Consider the following 22,568-nt stretch of genomic DNA (forward strand, 5'->3'; position numbering starts at 1 on the left):
ACACATGTGTAGGAGTTCTTCTAGGGCATATTTCTACAAGTGGAATTACTGCATCACTGATATATATATATATATATATATATATATATATATATATATATACCCAGCTCATTGAGTTATGCCATTTTATTTTCCAAAGTGGTATTCCAGTTCATACTTTTATTTACTATGTGTAAAATTTACCCTTACTTAACATTTTCAGCAACTCCAGACTTAAAAAAAAAAAAAAAGTTGCCAATCTGATGTATGTAAAATATTGCTACTTAAATGATCGCACCTAGAAACTGTTACCTGTCCACAATTTAATCAAAGCATTCCTTGCTTTACTCTTTACTTTTTCATAAGAACTCTTGTGGAAAAAAATGATGTCAGCTGCAGTAAATGACATACTTAGTGATGTGGTTGATTTACATGCTGCTGTAATTTTGATTTACAGGCCAACTGACCACTCTTTAAATAGCACTGTGGAATGATATTTTATTATGTTTTAAATTAATATTTACCTGATTACTAATGAAATTGTGCATTTTCCCATACATGCATGTACCGTTTATGTTTCCTTTAAAATTAGCCTGTTCATCTCTTTTATTTTTTAATTGGGTTGATCTTACATATTCTGGATATTAATCCTTTGTTCTATAGGTTGCTATTATGTTCTCCCAGTTTTTGGCTTGCCTTTCATTTTCTTTAATAAACAGATGTTCTTAACATTAATAAGTTACTTTTTGGCTAGCGCTTTTGGGTTTTGTTTGTGAAATTGTTCCCTCCCAAACAGTCAAAAAGATACTTTCCTATATTCTGAAAACCTTTAGTTTGTCATTCAAATGTAAATCCTTAGTCCACCTACATTTGATTTTTGAGTGTGTGCGTGGTATGAGATAGGGATCTAAATATACTCTTTTCCCTATGCATAATCCCTTTTCTTAACCCCACTTAATTGAATTCTTCATGAAGTTATTGGTAATAACATTTGTCCTATTTCAGATATACATAGAGAATAAAATTTAAATTCTTAAAAAGAAATTCAGGATATGTATATCATATTCCATAATAGTAGAGCTAACGTACTCTGTTGATCCTGAACTGGATTAAGTTAAAACTAAGTGAAGCATGGGTGCCTCCCAAGTTCGGTTGGTAGAGCATGTGACTCAATCTCAGGTTTGTAAGTTTGAGCCCCATGTTGAGTGTAGAGATTACCTAAAAATAAAATTTTTTAAAAAAGTAAATAAAGACCGAATTATTCAATTAGATGTTTGCTTGGCTTTAGTTTCAAGAATTGAAGTTTCTACTTTTACAATTTTTTATTAAGATTTATTATTTGAGAGAAAGAATGTGCACAAGTGGGACGGGCAGAGGGAGAGGGAAAGAGAATCCCAAGCCAACTCCTCACTGAGTACAGAGCCCAATGTGAGCCTTGATCCCATGACCCTGAGATTATGACCTGAGCTGAAACCAGGAGAAGGACTCTTAACTGACTGGGCCACCCAGCTGCCCCTATTATTATGCTTTTTAAAGAATGGTTGAGACTCATAAAATATTGAATATTTTTTTTCGGAAAATATTAAAGATGTAAAAATTATGGGTGTAATGTTTAATGTTAATATTTTATATGTTTTTTTTTTCTTTCAAGTCTTGATACATCATCAAAAGCATAGTCTTTCGAAGAAGGTTTATCAGATACCTCTTTATCCTTGTTCTGTATATGTTCAGGTGTCCAGCAGACATTTTGCTGCTGCTACAAAGTAAGTAACTTTTTTTTATTAATTTTGTTTGCTTTTATTGAAAATTTTGATTAAAAAACATGCTTTTCCCATAAAGATGTACAGGGGCATAGAATTATGAAAGTTATCATCTCTGCTTTTTTAACATTTTATAATTTAAAAGAAAAATATGACTTATTATAGTAATACTTAACATTTATTGAACACTGCTATTCAGTAACTAATTTAGTCTCCACAGCTATTTTATGTGGAAGCTGTTGTTATTATGTTCTTTTTTTCAGTTGAAAAGCAAGGCATTGAAAGATTATGTAACCTGCCTAGGTTCACAGTAGTAGTAAGTGTTGGAGCTAGGACTTTGTGACATAAGATTTATATTGGTCTCTGCCCCCAGTTCCTGATACAGAGCTTCTAAAATTCCCGTAATCTCCTGAGTGATAGGGATGCTAGGAGCATCTATTGTTGTAATATTTGGTCTTTGACCCAGTTCCTGATACAGAGCTCCTAAAACTCTTGTAATTTTCTGGGTGATAGGAGCATTTTGTCCTAATAAGAAACTTTTGGTAGGCTCCCAGATGGGGACTTGTCTCCAGAAAGACTAAGCCATGATTAGAAGCTTCCAACCCTATCTGTTATCCAGGGAAGAGAGAGGATCTAGACATTGAGTTCATAATTAATCATGCCTCCATAAAAATCCCTATACTGTGAGGTTCTGAAAGTTTCTGGATTGGTGAGCATACATCTGTGCCCAAAGGGTGGTGCATCCAGACCCAATGGAGACAGAAACTCTTGCACTTCCAACTCTTCTGCATCTTGCCCTATGTACCTATTTATCTGTATCCTTTACCATATCTTTTGTTATATAAGAAACTGGTAAATGTTAAATAAGTGTTTCTATGAATTTTGTGAGCTATTCTAGCAAATTATGAAGTCTGTGGAGGGGTCACAGGACCCCTTGATTTATTTATAGCTAGTTGGCCACAAATACCAGAGGCCTTTTGAATTGCTATTGGCATTTGAGGTGGGGGCAGTCTTATGGAATTGAGTCCTTAACTTGTGGGATCTGATGCTAAATCCAGGTAGATAGTATCAGAACTGCCGTTAATTGTTGGATACCTGGCTTGTATCAGATAATTGATTGGTGTGGGAAAAAATCCACACATTTAGTGTTAGAATTGTTTCTTATTTAATACCCTGAATACCCTGTCCTGCATCTTGCTTGCTTTTAACTTAACAATATATCTTGGAGATTGTTTCAGATGGAGCTGTCTAGTTATTTATTTTTTTTGTTGTTGAGATATAATTGACACATATTATTGTCAGGTGTCCAACATAATGATTCATTATTTATATGTTTGGGGAAATGCTCACCACGGTCTGGTTAATATCTATCACTATACAGAGCTATCACTTTCTTTTCTTGTGATGAGAACTTATGAATATTTACTCTTCTAGCAACTTTCAGACAGACAATATAATTTTATTAACTATAGTCACGGTGCTGTACATTATATCCCTATGATTATTTTAAAATTAGAAGTTTGTACTTTTGACCACCTTCTCCCATTTTACCCACCACGCCTGTCTCTGGTAACCACCAGTCTGTTCTCAGCATCTGTGAATTATTATTATTATTGTTTTTTAAAGATTTCATGCATAAGTGAGATCATAAGGTCTTTTTATTCTCTGACTTGTTTCACTTAGTATAATGCCCTTAAAGTCCATCCATGTTGTCTCAAATGGTAAGATTTCATTCTTTCTTTTTATGGCTGAATAATATTTCATTTTATATATCTACCATATTTCCTTTATTCATTCATTTGTCAATGGGCACTTAGGTTGTTTCCATGTTTTGGCTATTGTAAATAATGCTCTAATGAACATGCCTATAGTGTTTCATTTCATATATCATAATTTAACCATTTCCCTATTTCCCCCTCTGGTACATATTTATTTTTTCCGTCTTTTGTTATTATAAATGAATAGTCATGTACATAAATCTTGTCAAAGATTTTGAATGTATTCATAGTATAAACACTGAGAAATAGAATTTTGAAACAAAAGATGTATGCCCTGCAGACGGAGAGCTCTGTAGTTACTGCGGGAGCTGAATCCAGGGCTCTAGAGCTGGCCGCCGCCACTGTGGTTGTTCCTCCTGGGGCCTCACGGGGTAAACAACCCCCACTGAGCCCTGCACCAGGCAGGGGGCTGAACAGCTCCCCCAAGTGCTAACACCTGAGAATCAGCACAACAGGCCCCTTCCCCAGAAGACCAGCTAGACGGACAAGTTCCAGGGGAAGTCAAGGGACTTAAAGTATACAGAATCAGAAGATACTCCCCCGTGTTTTTTGTTTTGTTTTGTTTTGTTTTTTTGCTTTTTGATTTCAGTTTGCTTCCCCCACCCTTTTTTTCCTTTCTTTCTTTTTCTTTCTCTTTTTCTTCTGTTTTTTTTTTTCTTCCTTTTTTCTTTTTTCTTTTTCTCTTTTCTTTCATCTTTCTCTCTCCTTTTCCCAATACAACTTGTTTTTGGCCACTCTGCACTGAGCAAAATGACTAGAAGGAAAACCTCACCTTAGAAGAAAGAATCAGAAACAGCCCTCTCTCCCACAGAGTTACAAAATCTGGATTACAATTCAATGTCAGAAAGCCAATTCAGAAGCACTATTATACAGCTACTGGTGGCTCTAGAAAAAAGCATAAAGGACTCAAGAAACTTCATGACTGCAGAATTTAGGTCCAATCAGGCAGAAATTAAAAATCAACTGAATGAGATGCAATCCAAACTAGAAGTCCTAACGACGAGGGTTAACGAGGTGGAAGAACGAGTGAGTGACATAGAAGACAAGTTGATGACAAAGAGGGAAACTGAGGAAAAAAGAGACAAACAATTAAAAGACCATGAAGTAGATTAAGGGAAATAAATGACAGCTTGAGGAAGAGAAACCTACATTTAATTGGGGTTCCCGAGGGCGCCGAAAGGGACAGAGGTCCAGAATATGTATTTGAACAAATCAAGCTGAAAACTTTCCTAATCTGGGATGCATTCAGATCCAGGAAATAGAGAGATCCCTCCCTAAAATCAATAAAAACCGTTCAACACCTCGACATTTAATAGTTAAGCTTGCAAATTCCAAAGATAAAGAGAAGATCCTTAAAGCAGAAAGAGACAAGAAATCCCTGACTTTTATGGGGAGGAGTATTAGGGTAACGGCAGATCTCTCCACAGAGACCTGGCAGGCCAGGAAGGGCTGGCAGGATATATTCAGGGTCCTAAATGAGAAGAACATGCAACCAAGAATACTTTATCCAGCAAGGCTCTCATTCAGAATGGAAGGAGAGATAAAGAGCTTCCAAGACAGGCAGGAACTGAAAGAATATGTGACCTCCAAACCAGCTCTGCAAGAAATTGTAAGGGGGACTCTTAAAATTCCCCCTTAAGAAGAAGTCCAGTGGAACAATGCACAAAAACAAGGACTGAATAGATATCATGATGACACTAAACTCATATCTGTCAATAGTAACTCTGAACGTGAGTGGGCTTAATGACCCCATCAAAAGGCGCAGGGTTTCAGACTGGATAAAAAAGCAGGACCCATCTATTTGCTGTCTACAAGAGACTCATTTTAGACAGAAGGACACCTACAGCCTGAAAATAAAAGGTTGGAGAACTATTTACCATTCAAATGGTCCTCAAAAGAAAGCAGGGGTAGCCATCCTTATATCAGATAAACTAAAATTTACCCCGAAGACTGTAGTGGCAGGTGAAGAGGGACACTATCTCATACTTAAAGGATCTATCCAACAAGAGGACTTAACAATCCTCAATATATATGCCCCGAATGTGGGAGCTGCCAAATATATCAATCAATTAATAACCAAAGTTAAGACCTACTTAGATAATAATACACTTATACTTGGTGACTTCAATCTAGCGCTTTCCACACTCGATAGGTCTTCTTTTTTTTTTTTTTTTCGATAGGTCTTCTAAGCACAGTATCTCCAAAGAAACGAGAGCTTTAAATGATACACTGGACCAGATGGATTTCACAGATATCTACAGAACTTTACATCCAAACTCAACTGAATACACATTCTTCTCAAGTGCACATGGAACTTTCTCCAGAATAGACCACATACTGGGTCACAAATCGGGTCTGAACCAATACCAAAAGATTGTGATCATCCCCTGCATATTGTCAGACCATAATGCCTTGAAATTAGAACTAAATCACAACAAGAAGTTTGGAAGGACTTCAAACACGTGGAGGTTAAGGACCATCGTGCTAAAAGATGAAAGGGTCAACCCGGAAATTAAGGAAGAATTAAAAAGATTCATGGAAACTAATGAGAATGAAGATACAACCGTTCAAAATCTTTGGGATGCAGCAAAAGCAGTCCTAAGGGGGAAATACATCGCAATACAAGCATCCATTCAAAAATTGGAAAGAACTCAAATACAAAAGCTAACCTTACACCTACAGGAGCTAGAGAAAAAACAGCAAATAGATCCTACACCCAGCAGAAGAAGAGAGTTAATTAAGATTCGAGCAGAACTCAACGAAATCGAGACCAGAAGAACTGTGGAACAGATCAACAAAACCAGGAGTTAGTTCTTTGAAAGAATTAATAAGATAGATAAACCATTAACCAGCCTTATTAAAGAGAAGAGAGAGGAGACTCAAATTAATAAAATCATGAATGAGAAAGGAGAGATCACTACCAACACCAAGGAAATACAAACGATTTTAAAAACATATTATGAAAAGCTATAAGCCAATAAATTAGGGAATCTAGAAGAAATGGACGCATTTCTGGAAAACCACAAACTACCAAAACTGGAACAGGAAGAAATAGAAAACCTTAACAGGCCGATAACCAGGGAGGTAATTGAAGCAGTCATCAAAAACCTCCCAAGACACAAAAGTCCAGGGCCAGATGGCTTCCCAGGGGAATTCTATCAAACGTTTAAAGTAGAAACCATACCTATTCTACTAAAGCTGTTTGGAAAGATAGAAAGAGATGGAGTACTTCCAAATTCGTTCTATGAGGCCAGCATCACCTTAATTCCAAAACCAGACAAAGACCCCACCAAAAAGGAGAATTATAGACCAATATCCCTGATGAACATGGATGCAAAAATTCTCAACAAGATACTAGCCAATAGGATCCAACAGTACATTAAGAAAATTATTCACCATGACCAAGTGGGATTTATCCCCGGGACACAAGGCTGGTTCAACACTCATAAAACAATCAATGTGATTCATCATATCAGCAAGAGAAAAACCAAGAACCATATGATCCTCTCATTAGATGCAGAGAAAGCATTTGACAAAATACAGCATCCATTCCTGATCAAAACTCTTCAGAGTGTAGGGATAGAGGGAACATTCCTCAACATCTTAAAAGCCATCTACAAAAAGCCCACAGCAAATATAATTCTCAATGGGGAAGCATTGTGAGCCTTTCCCCTAAGATCAGGAACAAGACACGGATGTCCACTCTCACCACTGCTATTCAACATAGTACTGGAAGTCCTAAACTCAGCAATCAGACAACAAAAAGACATTAAAGGCATTCAAATTGGCAAAGAAGAAGTCAAACTCTCCCTCTTCCCCGATGACATGATACTCTACATAGAAAACCCAAAAGCCTCCACCCCAAGATTGCTAGAACTCATACAGCAGTTCGGTAGCATGGCAGGATACAAAATCAATGCCCAGAAGTCAGTGGCATTTCTATAGACTAACAATGAGACTGAAGAAAGAGAAACTAAGGAGTCAATCCCATTTACAATTGCACCCAAAAGCATAAGATACCTAGGCATAAACCTGACCAAAGAGGTAAAGGATCTATACCCTAAAAACTACAGAACACTTCTGAAAGAAATTGAGGACAACAGAAAGAGATGGAAAAATATTCCATGCTCATGGATTGGCAGAATTGATATTGTGAAAATGTCAATGTTACCCAGAGCAATGTACACGTTTAATGCAATCCCTATCAAAATACCATGGACTTTCTTCAGAGAGTTAGAACAAATTATTTTAAGATTTGTGTGGAATCAGTAAAGACCCTGAACAACCAGGAGAATTTTAGCAAAGAAAACCATATCTGGGGGCATCACAATGCCAGATTTCAGGTTGTACTACAAAGCTGTGGTCATCAAGACAGTGTGGTACTGGCACAAAAACAGACACATAGATCAATGGAACAGAATAGAGAACCCAGAAGTGGACCCTGAACTTTATGGTCAACTAATATTCGATAAAGGAGGAAAGACTATCCACTGGAGAAAGACAGTCTCTTCAATAGATGGTGCTGGGAAAATTGGACATCCACATGCAGAAGAATGAAACTAGACCACTCTCTTTCACCATACACAAAGATAAACTCAAAATGGATGAAAGATCTAAATGTGAGACAAGAGTCCATCCATATCCTAGAGGAGAACAGGCAACACCCTTTTTGAACTCGGCCACAGTAACTTCTTGCAAGATACATCCACGAAAGCAAAAGAAACAAAAGCAAAAATGAACAATTGGGACTTCATCAAGATAAGAAGCTTTTGCACAGCAAAGGATACAGTCAACAAAACTAAAAGACAACCTACAGAGTGGGAGAAGATATTTGCAAATGACGTATCAGATAAAGGGCTAGTTTCCAAGATCTATAAAGAACTTCTTAAACTCAACACCAAAGAAACAATCCAATCATGAAATGGGCAAAAGACATGAAGAGAAATCTCACAGAGGAAGACATAGACATGGCCAACAAGCACATGAGAAAATGCTCTGCATCACTTGCCATCAGGGAAACACGAATCAAAACCACAATGAGATCCCACCTCACACCAGTGAGAATGGGGCAAATTAACAAGGCAGGAAACCACAAATGTTGGAGAGGATGCGGAGAAAAGGGAACCCTCTTGCACTGTTGATGGGAATGTGACCTGGTGCAGCCACTCTGGAAAACTGTGTGGAGGTTCCTCAAAGAGTTCAAAATAGACCTGCCCTACGACCCAGCAATTGCACTGTTGGGGATTTACTCCAAAGATACAGATGCAATGAAACGCCGGGACACCTGCACCCCTAGGTTTTTTAGCAGCAATGTCCACAATAGCCAAACTGTGGAAGGAACCCCGGTGTCCATCGAAAGATGAATGGATAAAGAAGATGTGGTCTATGTATACAATGGAATATTCCTCAGCCATTAGAAAAGACAAATACCCACCTTTTGCTTCGATGTGGATGGAACTGGAGGGTATTATGCTGAGTGAAATAAGTCAATCGGAGAAGGACAAACATTATACGGTCTCATTCATTTTGGGAATATAAATAATAGTGAAAGGCAATATAAGGGAAGTGAGAAGATATGTGTGGAAAATATCAGAAAGGGAGACAGAGCATAAAGACTCCTAACTCTGGGAAACGAACTAGGGGTGGTGGAAGGGGAGGAGGGCGGGGGGTGGGGGTGAATGGGTGACGGGCACTGAGGGGGCACTTGACGGGATGAGCACTGGGTGTTATTGTGTATGTTGGCAAATTAAACAGCAATAAAAATAAATTTATTATTAAAAAAAAGATGTATGCATTTATAATTTTGAAAGGTAAACCAAATTGCCTTCATAGAGATATTGCCAATTTATGTCCTTACCAGAAAGTAGTATTAGAATGTCCATTTTTCCATATACAATATTGCTAAAATTTTTGAACTTTGCCAATTTGATACGTAATAAATGGAATCAGGTTTTAATTTCTATTTCTTTTATTATCATTGAGGTTATATATCTTTTCATGTGTTTAAGATCCACATTTTGTTTTCTGTGAATTTGTCTTTCTGTATTGTTCCATTTTTGTGTACGTACTGTTGAAGTGAGCAGTGTTTAGTATAAATTTTTTGATCATGTCCTATTCTGATTCTTTGTTGTTGATTAGTGGGAGCTCCTTATATAATAAGTTAGCACATATCTGCACTGTATATTTTAACTGTTATGATAGAGAAATGGACCAAGTGCTGTGGGATCACAGGTGAAAGGTAAATTAATTCTACCTGGAAGAGGATATGGCAAGAAGTAGTTGAAGTTGGTCCTGGAAGATAGAATTTTGCAGAGGGGTTGAGAGGAAAGTATTTCAGTGGTGCAGAAGCATGAAAGTGAATGATACGGATAAAGTACACTCTGCTGTAGCTTGAATATAGGATGAAGAGGGAGCTGGCAGAAATGTGACTAGAAAGGAATCTTCCTTTGAGTTTGCATAGTTCCTGGATTCTTTTTGTTATTGAGAAGTTGGAGAAGTATTGGGTGTAGCAGTTTACATTCCCATACCCATCCAGCAGTGAGTGAGTGCCTGCATTCCTAAAAACTTTGGATATCGTCAGTCTTCATTTGTGTTTCTTTATCATATTTCTAATTTATATCTTTTTGCCTATTTTTCTGTTGAACTGTTTGTCTTTTTTTTTTTCCTGCTTTTTGAAAATTCTTATTAGGGATATTAATTACACTGAAAATATTTTATCTTTGTTTCCTTTTTCCAATAGAAAAAATTTTTTTTTGAAAATTTTCATTCTATGTCTTCCCCATATTCTATTCCAGTGCAAGTTGAAAAGGAATTTAAAAGAAACAATGAGGGCATACCTGGTGGCTCAGCGGTTTAGCAGTGCCTTTGGCCCAGGGCGAGATCCTGGAGACCCGGGATCGAGCCCCACGTCAGGCTCCCTGCATGGAGCCTGCTTCTCCCTCTGCCTGTGTCTCTGTCTCTGTCTCTATCTCTATGTCTCTCATGAATAAATAAATAAAATCTTTAAAAAATAAAAAAATAATATTTCTAAAAGAAATAAATAAAAGAACAATGAGAGTTATTCCATAGCTTGATGAGAATCATCGTATTTATAATCTTAGTTGTGTTTTTAATTTTTTTTTTTAAGATTTTATTTATTCATTCACGAGAGACACAGAGAGAGAGGCAGAGGCACAGGCAGAGGGAGAAGCAGGCTCCATGCAGGGAGCCTGACATGGGACTCCATCCTGGGTCTCCAGGATCACACCCTGGGCTGAAGCACCGCTAAACCGCTGAGCCCCTGGGGCTGCCCTATGGTTTTAATTCTTTAAGATTATTTATTTATTTGAGAGAGAGAGTGTGTGCAAGTGCACATGCACTCTGTGGGGAGGGACAGGACAGAGAGAATCCCAAGCAGACTGCGTGCTGAGTGCATAGCCCGATGTGGGGCTTGATCTCCTGACCCTGAGATTACAACCTGAGCTGAAACTAAGAGTCAGAGGCTCAACCTACTGTGGCATCCAGATGGCCCTGTGTTTTTTGTTTTTTGTTTTTTAGTATACTGACTATAATATACTAAAAAAATGTTTTTTGTATGCCAAAATTTTTTTAAACATTTATTCATTAGAGACACAGAGAAAGAGGTAGAGACATAGGCAGAGGGAGAAGCAGGGTCCCCCGCAGGGAGCCTGATGTAGGACTCAATCCCAGAGCTCCAGGATCACACCCTGAGCTGAAAGCAGACACTCAACCACTGAGCCACCCAGGTGTCCCTGGCAAAAATTGTTTTTATCAGGATTTGAGACAGGGTAGAGAGGCTTGTGCTTGATTCTTCTCTCATCATTTCATTCGTCCGTGTATGTGCATATACTCATAGTTTGTTAGTGGCAGATCCTGATATAAAAGGCCACTTTGGTCATCTCTGACTTTGGTTCTGTTTCTTTGTTGATAATAGGTTCTTTTTCTTCTTCACGTATCTCAAAATTTTTTATTGACTGCAGAACATCTTGCGTAGAACAGTTGAAACCTAAGTACCTAGTATTTATGCCTGGGAATGCACATGCCTCTTGTAACAGTGTTGAATCAGCCCAGTTAGAAGTGGAGCTAGGTTTTGGTTTTGGTGTTGCTATGGTTACAACCAGCTTCAAATTTCTGTTCTTTACATGGTGCAAAAGGTGGGGGCAGGGTTGCTGGAAAATTTTTCTCAGCATTCCTCCTTTATGCTCTGTTTTCTGCCTTGCCTGTGTACCTGTACCTCAGGGTGGGGCAGTGGGGGTTGGGGAGTCTCTCTTCATACTCTTGCTTCTTCCCTAGTGTAGATTGCTGTTGCTTATTAGTGTTTGCTAGACTGGAGATGGGTGCAGGAGGGATTCTCTGTTTTCCAAATCAGCCTTTAAGTGCGCCCTGTGTGACTGGACCTTCAGGATGGGGTTTTCTCAATATTTCTGTCCCTTTTCCTCACGGTTTCTATCTATTGCAGGTCTTTGCCAGAGTGTCCAGGCCCTTCCCCAGCTCGACTACTGTTGGAAGATAATTGTGCTCAGGACTGTTTACTGACCTACCCCTAAGGATAGAAGTTTTTGTGTTTTTTTCTTCTTTCTTTTCCTTATACACATGGGTGTTTACCTGTGACCTATGTGGTTTCAGGGTTACATGTCTTTCTGGTAGCAGTGACCAATCTCTGTGGCTGTATTTTTTAGGGAAGCTTTCTAGTCTCCTGGCCTGCTCCAGTCTTTCCCAGGAGCATCTGGTGGAGGTCAGTGGAAAAGGCCTACAAATTGAGTGTGAACTCCTATTGTGTGTGGATATCCCAGGAGGTTTCTAGTAGCCCTAACATTTTAGCTGTTTTTTTTTTCTTACCTGCTTACCTTTCTCTCCTACTATGCTACAGGTCTGTCCTGAGTATACATGTGGAGTGGGGATAGGGAATGCAGGCTGATTCTCCTTGGCTATAAGGCTACTTGGTTGCCCTGTGATCTTAGCTTTGTGATGCATTCAAGAAAAGTTGTGATTTTATCCAACTCTCTAATTGTTAATATTCATTCCAGTTTTTATTTTTCAATTTTCATTTATTTGTATCACTGGTTTTTTTTTTTTTTTTTTACTTTCACATTGTCAGTATAAACAGAACTTCTGCATTTAGTTTTATGAATAAAAGCATCAGAGATATTAGTGAACTTATTTACAGAATTACACTGAGAAATAAGATGTCAGGATGTTTGCATTTCATTAATAATTACATGCCCTAGGCATTTTCTCTTTAGTTCTGTTTAGTTTAGTTTGATGGAAGTTGTGTATCACTATGCCCCCCAACCTCCATCCCGCAGTTCCTCAGTGTAAAGAGTTTTTCAGCCTTGAAGGGACTCGATCTCTGGGGTCACAGATCTTCAAAGGTCTTAAAATGAGCTTTATTGTATAGCACTGATTTTTTTCTTGTTTTGAGTATAACCATGGAATTATTTTTCCTTTTATGCTTTTGGAGTTAAGGATCAGATAAGGCAGGGAGAAAGTTATTACCTGAGTATAGTCTCTTGTTATATTTAATCTATGTCATTTAGATAGGTAACCACAGCTAAATTCACTTGAAGTCAGATTGCCAGATATTTTTCCCTGGGCTTGGCAAAAACCTTTTTAGTATGATTTATTTTTATTCCCAAGAATCCTAGCATTTAAGCTCTCCTGATAGGGCCTTATATAATTGCATGAACAACAATAGTTCTTCTGGATGTGATTGTAATGAATAAAGATAGATATTTTTGGAGGGTCATGAAAAACAGACAGTGGGTCTATAAAATTAATTATTGACAGGTTTTGTTCAGTTATGTTTTTTTTAATTTTGGAAGAAAGTGCTTTTTAGAGTCCTGTTTGATCTGTGTTATAATATGCTCCTTTTTTTATTTAACTAAAACAGGGTCATGAAAAACAGTGGGTCTATAAAATTAATTATTGACAGGTTTTGTTCAGTTATGTTTTTTTTTAATTTTGGAAGAAAGTGCTTTTTAGAGTCCTGTTTGATCTGTGTTATAATATGCTCCTTTTTTTATTTAACTAAAACAGTGTTCTGTTTGTAAGTTAAAAAAATATTCTGGCCCCCTTCCTCCATCTTCAAAGCCAGGAATGGCAGATTCCCTTTCACGCTCGAATTTCTTGTTCCCATCTCTGTCAGATGTAGTTAGGAAAGGGAAAAAAATTTCTCTGCTTTTAAGGACTTTTGTGATTAGATAGGCCCCCTGGATTATCCAGACAGTCTCCCCATCTCAAAGTCTTTAGCCCTAAGCACATCTGCAAAGTCCTTTTTTGCCATGGAGATATAACATTTTTGGAAAGCTATTATTCTGCCTACCATAATATTTTAGAAATATTACTTAAATAATTTCAAACTCTATGGTTAAAAGATTATAGGTGTGATTCGAATTAATGTTGAGATTTTAAAATATATTATCTCTATCTCTTTTTTTTTTCTGTCTTAGGTTCAAACTCTTACCTGCAGTTACCTGTTGAACATATTTTCCTAGATATTTTATAAACACCTTGTTAGCTTTTGTTATGTATCAAACCACTCAAGAATTATTTATCATTGCCCACACATGTGTTAGTCAGCTGATCTAAGCCAGGTTTGGATGGGGTATCTCTTAGGACCTTGGCTGGGCTTGCTGCACATTTGAGTCTGCAGGTCAGCTGCAAATTGTCCAATCTAGCCTGGGGCTCTGTGGGGTCAGCTCTGTTTTACGTATCTCTTATTCTTGTAGCCCAAGCATATTCTTATGGAAATGGCAGAAATACAAACATGCAAGTGGAAACCTTTTAAGCTTCTTATTGGCCTAAGCTTAGAGCAGAGAAACTGTCACTTTTGCTTTATTATATTGGCCAAACTAGTCAGATGACCAATCAAAGTGCTGGGAAATATGTTCTACCTCTTTAAATAGGAGGAACTGCAAAGTCACTCAGCAAAGGGACTTGAATGAAGAGAGGGAATAAAGAAGTAGAGTCAGTGATGCAACTAACCCCACGCTCAAACTCTGTATTGCCTCAAACTAAACATCTTTGTAAATACCTCCCTTATAAGAAAACTGTTTTGCTTTCTTTATTTCTAGTCTTAATGATACTCCTCTATGCCTAGTCACCTAAGCTAGAAATGTAGGAGATGTTATATAGACTTTTTCCATCTTTCTATTTCTGCAGTGTATACTTTATAAATATATAATCTCATTTTCTCTGGTCTATTACCAATACTACTCTGGAGGCTGTCATATTTCCTTGAGAAGAAAGGGAGGAATTGGTCTTTATATTGTCTCTAATTCAGCTTCCTTCAAATCTGTCTCTTGTATTGTAGCTGGGATACTCTGTTGGAAATACAGATGCCACTCCTGTTCCGTGGCTTCTTATTACCCCTAGCGAAGGCGCTCTGTGATCTAGATTCTCCAGCCCCATCTTCTGATGTATCTTGCCTTCTGTTTTGCCCTTTAGTTCAGGAGTCAGCAAACTATGTCCAGTGGACCAAAAAAATCTGGTTTACTATCTATTTTTGTATGATTCATGGACATGGTCTTTACATTTTTAAGTGATTGGGTAAAAAAAGAAAAAACAGTATTTTGTGACACATGAAATTTAAGCTATTTGTTCATAAAGTTTTATTGGAACGTGGCTACATTCATTCATTTCTCAATGTCTATGGCTGCTTTCACATTACAGTGCCAAAACTGAAATACTGAGATAAGAGACCATAAAATATTTTGCTGTCTGGTCCCTTCCAGAAAAGTTTTGCTCACCTTTGCTCTCATCAGTTAGAATTTATTGATTTATTTAAGATTTTATTTATTTATTCACGAGAGAGAGAGAGGGGCAGAGACACAGGTAGAGGGAGAAGCAGGCTCCATGCAGGGAGCCTGACGTGGGACTTGATCCTGGGTTTCCAGGATCAGGCCCTGGGCCAAAGGTGGTGCTAAACCGGTGAGCCACCAGGGCTGCCCATCAGTTAGAATTTATAATTGGTCTCCTTGAATACTTGTATTCTGTTTCATGACTCAATACTTTTATTATGTTGTTTCTTTGCCTGGCTGACCCTACTTTTTAAAGTAATAGCTTTATTGAGATGTAATTTACAAAGCCTACAATTCACCCATTTGAAGTGTACGATTCAGTGGTTTTTAGTATATTCACACTTTTGACACCATCACCAGTGTCAATTTTAGAACATTTTTGTTAACTTCCCCTAAAACCTCATGCCTATTGACAGTGATGCCCCATTTTTTCTAACCTCCTTTCCCAGCCTCAGACAATCACTAAGTCTACTTTCAGCCTCTATGGACTTCCTGTCCTTCATGTTTCATAAAATATATGGTCTTTTGTGACTGGCTTCTTTCACTGGCATAATGTTTTTACAGTTCATACTTGTTATAGCTTGTATCAGTACTTCAATTCCTTTTCACTGCTGATTAATATTTAATAAGATACGGGTATTTTATTTTATTTTATTTTTTAAGATTTTATTTATTTATTCATAGACACAGAGAGAGAGAGGCAGAGACACAGGCAGAGGGAGAGGGAGAAGCAGGCTCCATGCAGGGAGCCCGATATGGGACTCGATCCCCGGTCTCCAGGATCACACCCCAGGCTGCAGGCAGCGCCAAACCGCTGCACCACCAGGGCTGCCCGAATACGGGTATTTTAAAAGTATGGATATACCACCACATTTACGTATCGATCTCGGTTATTGGACATTTGGGTTATTTTTACTTTTTGGCTGTTATGAGTAATGCTGCTATGAACATTTGTGTACACCTTTTCATGCGGTCATATGTTTTCGTCTTTCTAGGGTATATACTTTGGCCAATTCTTCCTTATTCTTCAAGAATTGATGTTAGGGTCATCTCTCATAGAACACTTTCCTAGTTTCCTAGAGTGGATTAAATGTCTTCCCTACAGCTCTGATAACACTGTGTCAAAGTACTTAGCCATTCTATTGAAATTATCTGTTTATATGTCTGTCTCCTCTATTTCTCTAAATTTCTGGAGAACAGCATCAATGCCTTATCCAACTTTGTATCAACTGCATACAGTACAAAAGTTCACCTAATACTTGTTGAACTAGAAAAACTATAAAGCAGTTTATGCTTTTGAATTAAACAAAAAAAAATAAACTTTATTTTTATTATTTTTTTCTGAATTATGTACATTGGCTTTTTAAAAAAAAGTTTCTTAGAATATGTATTGAGATAACTGATCTTGAATTTTTTTTTTTTTAAGGCCTGCAAAGAAAACAAAAAAAAGTATGAAAGACAAAGCATCAGATGAGAAAAAAGATGAGATAGAAAAAATAAAGTCATATTCCTTTATGGAAGGTGAACCTGAGGATGATGTCTACTTAAAGCACCTATATCCAAGGCAGATATATGAGGTGGAGAAAGCTATTCAATTACTTAAGAAATTTCAAACTCTAGACTTTACTAATCCAAAGCAAGGTGTTTATCTTGATTTGACACTGGATATGTCACTGGGGAAGAAGGTATGTAAATTCAATTAAAATAAATTTGTGAATAGTAGCTGTGTGAATTGCTGTTTCTTAATTTTTTTAATTCTTTGTTTCCTATAACAATTTTTGGGAAATCTTATGCTCTTTGTATACTATAGAATGAAAAATGTTTGTTTTTATTTTCCAAATATAAAATATGTTGAACATACTCTGCAGAGTTAATGAACATGTCTCCTATTCACCTGAAAATCACTGATATAAATTTCAGCAAAAGTAGCATTAAAATTAATTGAGGTATTACTATAACTTTGAAAAGTGACTTACGCTGCCTGAGTGTCATACTCCTTTTCTGTAAATGAGGATTTGGGATTAGCTCAGTTGCCTGCAGGTATGTTCCTTCGAGTCCTGTGTTGAGACTGAGTTTGTATGTGCATGTACCAAGCTCCTCACTCTTGCTTCATCCTAAACTTTTCTGCTTTATCTGTTTATATGCAGTTTTGGAAGACTTTTGCTTATAAAACTCTAAAAGTAGTAAAAATACTAAATTAGAGTTGAGGTCCATTATACCACTAAATTTGGAAGTGTTGCATTTAAGAAATTTAATTTTCTTGGAAACAGTATTTTAATTTTTATTCTGAGGATGTCTTTTTTTTTGGGTCAAACTAGAAGATACAAATTTTTTAATACAATTTAACAACCTCAACAACAGTTGAACACGTAGGAGGAGGCAGTACAGTGTAGTCCTTAAGAGCATGGGCTCTGGAGTCAGATTACAGTACAGGCCAGAATCCTGGTGTCACCACTTACTTGCTCTTTGGGTTTCTGGTTTAACCTCTTCAGATCTATTTTTCTACCTTCTTTAAGGGGAAATAAAATGCTTCTTTTATACAGTTTTTAAGAGGATTAATTGCGATAATGCATGTAAAGTATTTGGTAAGTGTTTAATAATCACAGTCAACATTTACTGGAAAATTTTCTGTGTACCAGCCACAATGTTAAGTGCTTTGCATGCGTTTTCTCATTTAATTCCATAATAACCTCAAAAGAGGAAGCTGAGACATAGAAACTGAAGTAAGTTGTTCAAGGTCACAGAATAGGAGGTGGAGTTAGGATTTGAATCAAGGTCTTGAATCAAGAACGTTTTTCTTAGTTCTTATTTATTAGAGACAGTTTATACCAGCCACGCTGTAATTTTATTTTATACCACAGTGTTACTGTTAGTTCTTTTATTTTAAAAATGTTGTGGTATCCAAGATGATCACCCTCTCAGTCAGCCGTTAATGTACTGTTGACCATTGAACAACATAGGCTGAATTTGAGGATTCACTTACATGCAGTTTTTTTGATAAATACAGTACAATACTGTAAATATATTTTTCTTATTTTCTTAACATTTTCTTTTCTTTAGCTTTCTTTGATATGATAATATAGTATCTAATATATACAGTGTACCAAATATGTGTTAGTTGACTATTTATGTTATCAGTAGTTAAGTTTTGGGGAAGTCAAAAGTCATACGCAGATTTTCCACTGGGCTGGGGATAGTGCTCCAAACCCTGAGTTCTTTAGCGGTCAGCTGTGGTTCATAATGAAGACTTGTTGTACCACACACTTTCATTAACATTGAAAGGGTACTGGTTTCTTTCTAAGACCTTTTTTTTGTTTTTGATAGAGCCCTTTTACAACAAGCTAATATTCCCCCAGGGAATTTTATTATGATTTTATCGTGGTTACTGGCCATTGAAAAATTCCCTGAAACCAGTTGTGACATGTTAATGGCAAAGGAATGTCAGTCAATAAAATTGAGTTGCATGTCTGATAACAAGTGTGCTTAAGAGTGTGCCTTCTTGTCTGAAAAGAAGTCCTCAGGAGCTTATCTTTACTCAAAATAAAGTTTTTTAAAAAAATATAACCTTTCAATCAGTTTTAATTAGGGAACAACCCTTTTTCCCTTTTTTCTAGATCTTAAAACTGCACAAAAACTATGGGCCTAGAACTTGTTTCCATGTGAAGTCTCTCTAAGTGATATGAGCCACAGGGCTAGACAGATCCTTGGCTTAGGTAACTGAACAAAAAAGTTCTGAGGCCCTGTAGAATCTCCACCCATGTTTGGGTGGGTGTCTCAATGCACGCCATTACATATCTTGGATTTTCCAACTGACTTCCCAAATGTCTTTCAAAGTGGTAGGCAGTCTGTATAGTTTCAGAATAGACCCAGTCAGAAGAGCCTTTCATGCTTGGCATTTCTACCTTTGATTTAGGGTTAATAGTGACCTACTAAGCAGATTAGCTGGATATTTTCTGTTGTCCATTATGCATAGCTGTGCTCATATACTCCTTATAGTATCAAAAAACTTACATGTTCTTTTTAATTTAATTCAAGGTAGTAAACATTTATTTATTTATTTTTTAAAGATTTTATTTATTCATGAGAGAGACAGAGGGAGAGAGGCAGAGACATAGGCAGAGGGAGAAGTAGGCTCCCTGCAGGGATCCCAAAGCAGGGCTGGATCTGTGGACCCCGAGATCATGCCCTGAGCAGAAGGCAGATGCTCAACTGCTGAGGCACCCAGGCATCCGTAAACATTTAATGATATCTATCACGTAGAAGGCATTGTACTAGGTTCTGGGGAAGATATGGGTATGCAACACATCTTTTAATATAGGAGAGACTGTGAAGAATGATGTAGAGATAGAAACCAAGTGCTATGGCAGTATGGAGGTGGGGAGAGAGAGAGATTTTCATTATGATTTCTTGATAGTCTCTTATGCTTTAATAGTAATCAGTAAATAGTTCTGAATTAATTAGAGGACATATGGTAGAACTAAAATGTTGAAAACAAAACATGTTAGCTTTGTTTTTTATAGATGTAAGAGATACAGAAAAGATGAATGAATTTTTCTTAATTATTTTTCCATTGTTGTATATTTAGAAAAAAGTGGAGCCATTTGCCAGTGTTCTTAGTTTTCCATACCCATTCATTTCAGAAATCAATAAAGTTGCTGTACTTACAGAGGTGAGTAACCTTTGCCAACTTTTCATATCATTTACCTTTTTTACATATCACATTGATCAGTGCTTAGATTAACTGAATGAGTAGACTAGTCACATAGCCTTATTTTCCCCCATTTGAAGCAGTTAGGTGCCTTATTTGAGGTTATGTCATTAGTTTGAGAAAGAGCTAAACTAGAATATTAATTTCATCATTTTTAATCTACTACATTATGTTTCTTGTAAGAAACTGAAGAGAAATAGAGAATTTGTCCTACTAGTTCCTGCTTCAAACTCAAAGTACTCTTTTCAAAAACAATGAAATTATTTTGAAGCAATGAGCTCACTTAGTACTGTGAAGACAGAAACCACACTTTTAAAAATATCTAGTCTGGAAAGCCAGGAAAGTCGAAGCTGTAACAGAGTCATACGGCTCTTTTTCTGTCTTTTTGTGTTACTTATAAACATTTGTTTGTAATGTATCTATAAATTGTTAGAGCATTTTGATTCTTCTATATCTGCCTCACTTTCAAGGAAGAGATTTTTTTTATTTCTAGAAAAGTGGAGAATATAGCTGTTGGAATGCTATAAAACTTGAATGATTTAAAGGAGTGATACATTTTCACAGTAAAATCAAATGGCATAAATGGAATATACAGAAAGACAATAACTAATCCTGTGTTTTTCTTTTGAATTTTCAGACAGCTGGCTAAATTTAAGTTTTTCATTCTAGTTAGTTAACATACAGTCTTATATTTCAGGTGTACAATGTAGTTTTGATTTTGTCATTTCTTAAGTAATTTTTCCTCTTCTATATTGGGGATGTCTCCATTTAAGTTAGCAAAACTAAATATATTTTAATCTTTTACTTTTGGAAGATGATATATTGAAGGCATTGAAGAGTTAGGTTGAACCACTCTGGTTCAATGTGTTTTAATGTGTTTCCTCATGTGTTAGTCAAGAAACACCTTAATCACCTACAAAGTAAACTTGTTCAGGATGTAATATCTCTGATGTGTCTGATTGAGAATTGATGCATTTTCAGTTAAAAGTAAAACCACAATTTTTACTTTGACCTGTGATATTATTTCTTACAAAATACTTGAAAGCAGATTGAACTTACTTAAAGATTGATGTTCAAACTATTGTATTTATAGAATGCATCAGAGATTAAAATAGCAGAAGAAAATGGAGCTGCGTTTGCAGGAGGAACTAATCTGATTCAGAAGGTACAGTGTTGTATTCATGTTCATTAGTTATAGAAATTGTTATCTTTGCCATCCATTGATTTGTTACATGTGGAACCTAACCACTATGCTTACATCTTTTGATGTAATGTACATTTAGTAAAGCTTTGTAGAACAGGGAAGAATTTTCCCATTCTAAGTCTCAAAATCAAGCTAAGAAAAAACTATCCAGTCTGATACTAATTATGCTTGATTTATAGTGTGATTTTTTCCCCCTCTTTTCTTGCTGTATGTTTGTGAGAGTTTTGTGAGTAGACTGGAAAGGGCAATATGACTCTTTGTGGTTTTGAGTGGGAGATTTAAAATGACATTTAAAAGGTAGCACTCATGAACATCATTATTCATTTTTTGAAGCTCAAATATTTGTTTTTGCCTTCTTGAGATGAAAAGTGTGATTAACTTTACAGATCACAAAGGATAGTATCTGACCTCTGTAGTAATATGATACTTTTTTTTTTTTTGTAATATGATACTTCTAATTACTCTTAACTTTTACTCTGCAGCCACTTCAGAGTTGCATAGATTCCCCATGAGGCAACAAGTGGTTATGCTGCTTGTATTGAGAAAGTAACAAAGAATTTGTGGAGCTGAATTGCAATCAGAACAATATTTTTTTTTTTTTAAGAGGTGGGAAGAAGAAGCCTGTCTGTTGAATTTTGGGAGTTATTTTTGAAAATACAAGAGATTTTCTTTAACATTCTCTAAAATCTTTCTCTTTTAAATTTAATTGTTTAGGTTATAGGAATACTTTTTGTATTTGGCGCAAGAGAAAGTATATGAAAATTTTTTTTTTTAAGATTTTTTTTTTTAAATTTTATTTACTTATGATAGTCATACAGAGAGAGAGAGAGAGAGAGGCAGAGACATAGGCAGAGGGAGAAGCAGGCTCCATGCACCGGGAGCCCGACGTGGGATTCGATCCCGGGTCTCCAGGATCGCGCCCTGGGCCAAAGGCAGGCGCTAAACTGCTGCGCCACCCAGGGATCCCTTTTTTTTTTAAGATTTTATTTATTTATTCATGAGAGAGATAGAGAGGCCGAGACATAGGCAGAGGGAGAAGCAGGCTCCCCACAAGGAGCCTGATGTGGGACTTGATCCCCAGACTCCAGGAACAGGCCCTGAGCCAAAGGCAGATGCTCACTGGTGAGCCACCTAGGTGTCCCTGAAAATTTCTTTTGTTCCATATTCAGATTTGGATTTGGGGAAAGTTTGAACTGGGCCCTTCCTTTGGGATGTAGAAGAGTGTTTGTAGGTTGTTTTTTTTTTTTCCACCCCCAATAGTACTCTAAATGTGGGGAGGATTCTGTATTTTTAAGGAGAGTCTCCAGAATGATTTTTGGGAGTAGCGCTAATGGAAAATAC

General features: G+C 36.8%; 1 protein-coding gene across 7 annotated transcripts in view; it reads left to right on the plus strand.

The window, feature by feature from the left end:
* MRPL1 (mitochondrial ribosomal protein L1) overlaps window positions 1–22,568 on the plus strand; it is a 94,568-nt gene that overhangs the window by 12,090 nt on the left and 59,910 nt on the right. For 4 of the 7 annotated variants that reach the window (XR_012023111.1, XR_012023112.1, XM_072809975.1 and 1 more), the window contains exons 2-5: window positions 1,631–1,742; window positions 16,742–17,000; window positions 19,901–19,984; window positions 21,117–21,188. Coding sequence is in view for 5 of the 7 variants with exons in the window: in XM_072809975.1 (XP_072666076.1) it covers window positions 1,631–1,742; window positions 16,742–17,000; window positions 19,901–19,984; window positions 21,117–21,188 (527 nt within the window). In the remaining 2 variants the exon portion in view is untranslated. The remainder of the gene's footprint in view (window positions 1–1,630; window positions 1,743–16,741; window positions 17,001–19,900; window positions 19,985–21,116; window positions 21,189–22,568) is intronic. The other 3 variants (XM_072809976.1, XM_072809977.1, XM_072809979.1) reach the window with 3 other exon arrangements.

This window comes from Canis lupus, chromosome 33, assembly GCF_048164855.1.
Source record: "Canis lupus baileyi chromosome 33, mCanLup2.hap1, whole genome shotgun sequence".
NCBI lineage: Eukaryota > Metazoa > Chordata > Mammalia > Carnivora > Canidae > Canis > Canis lupus.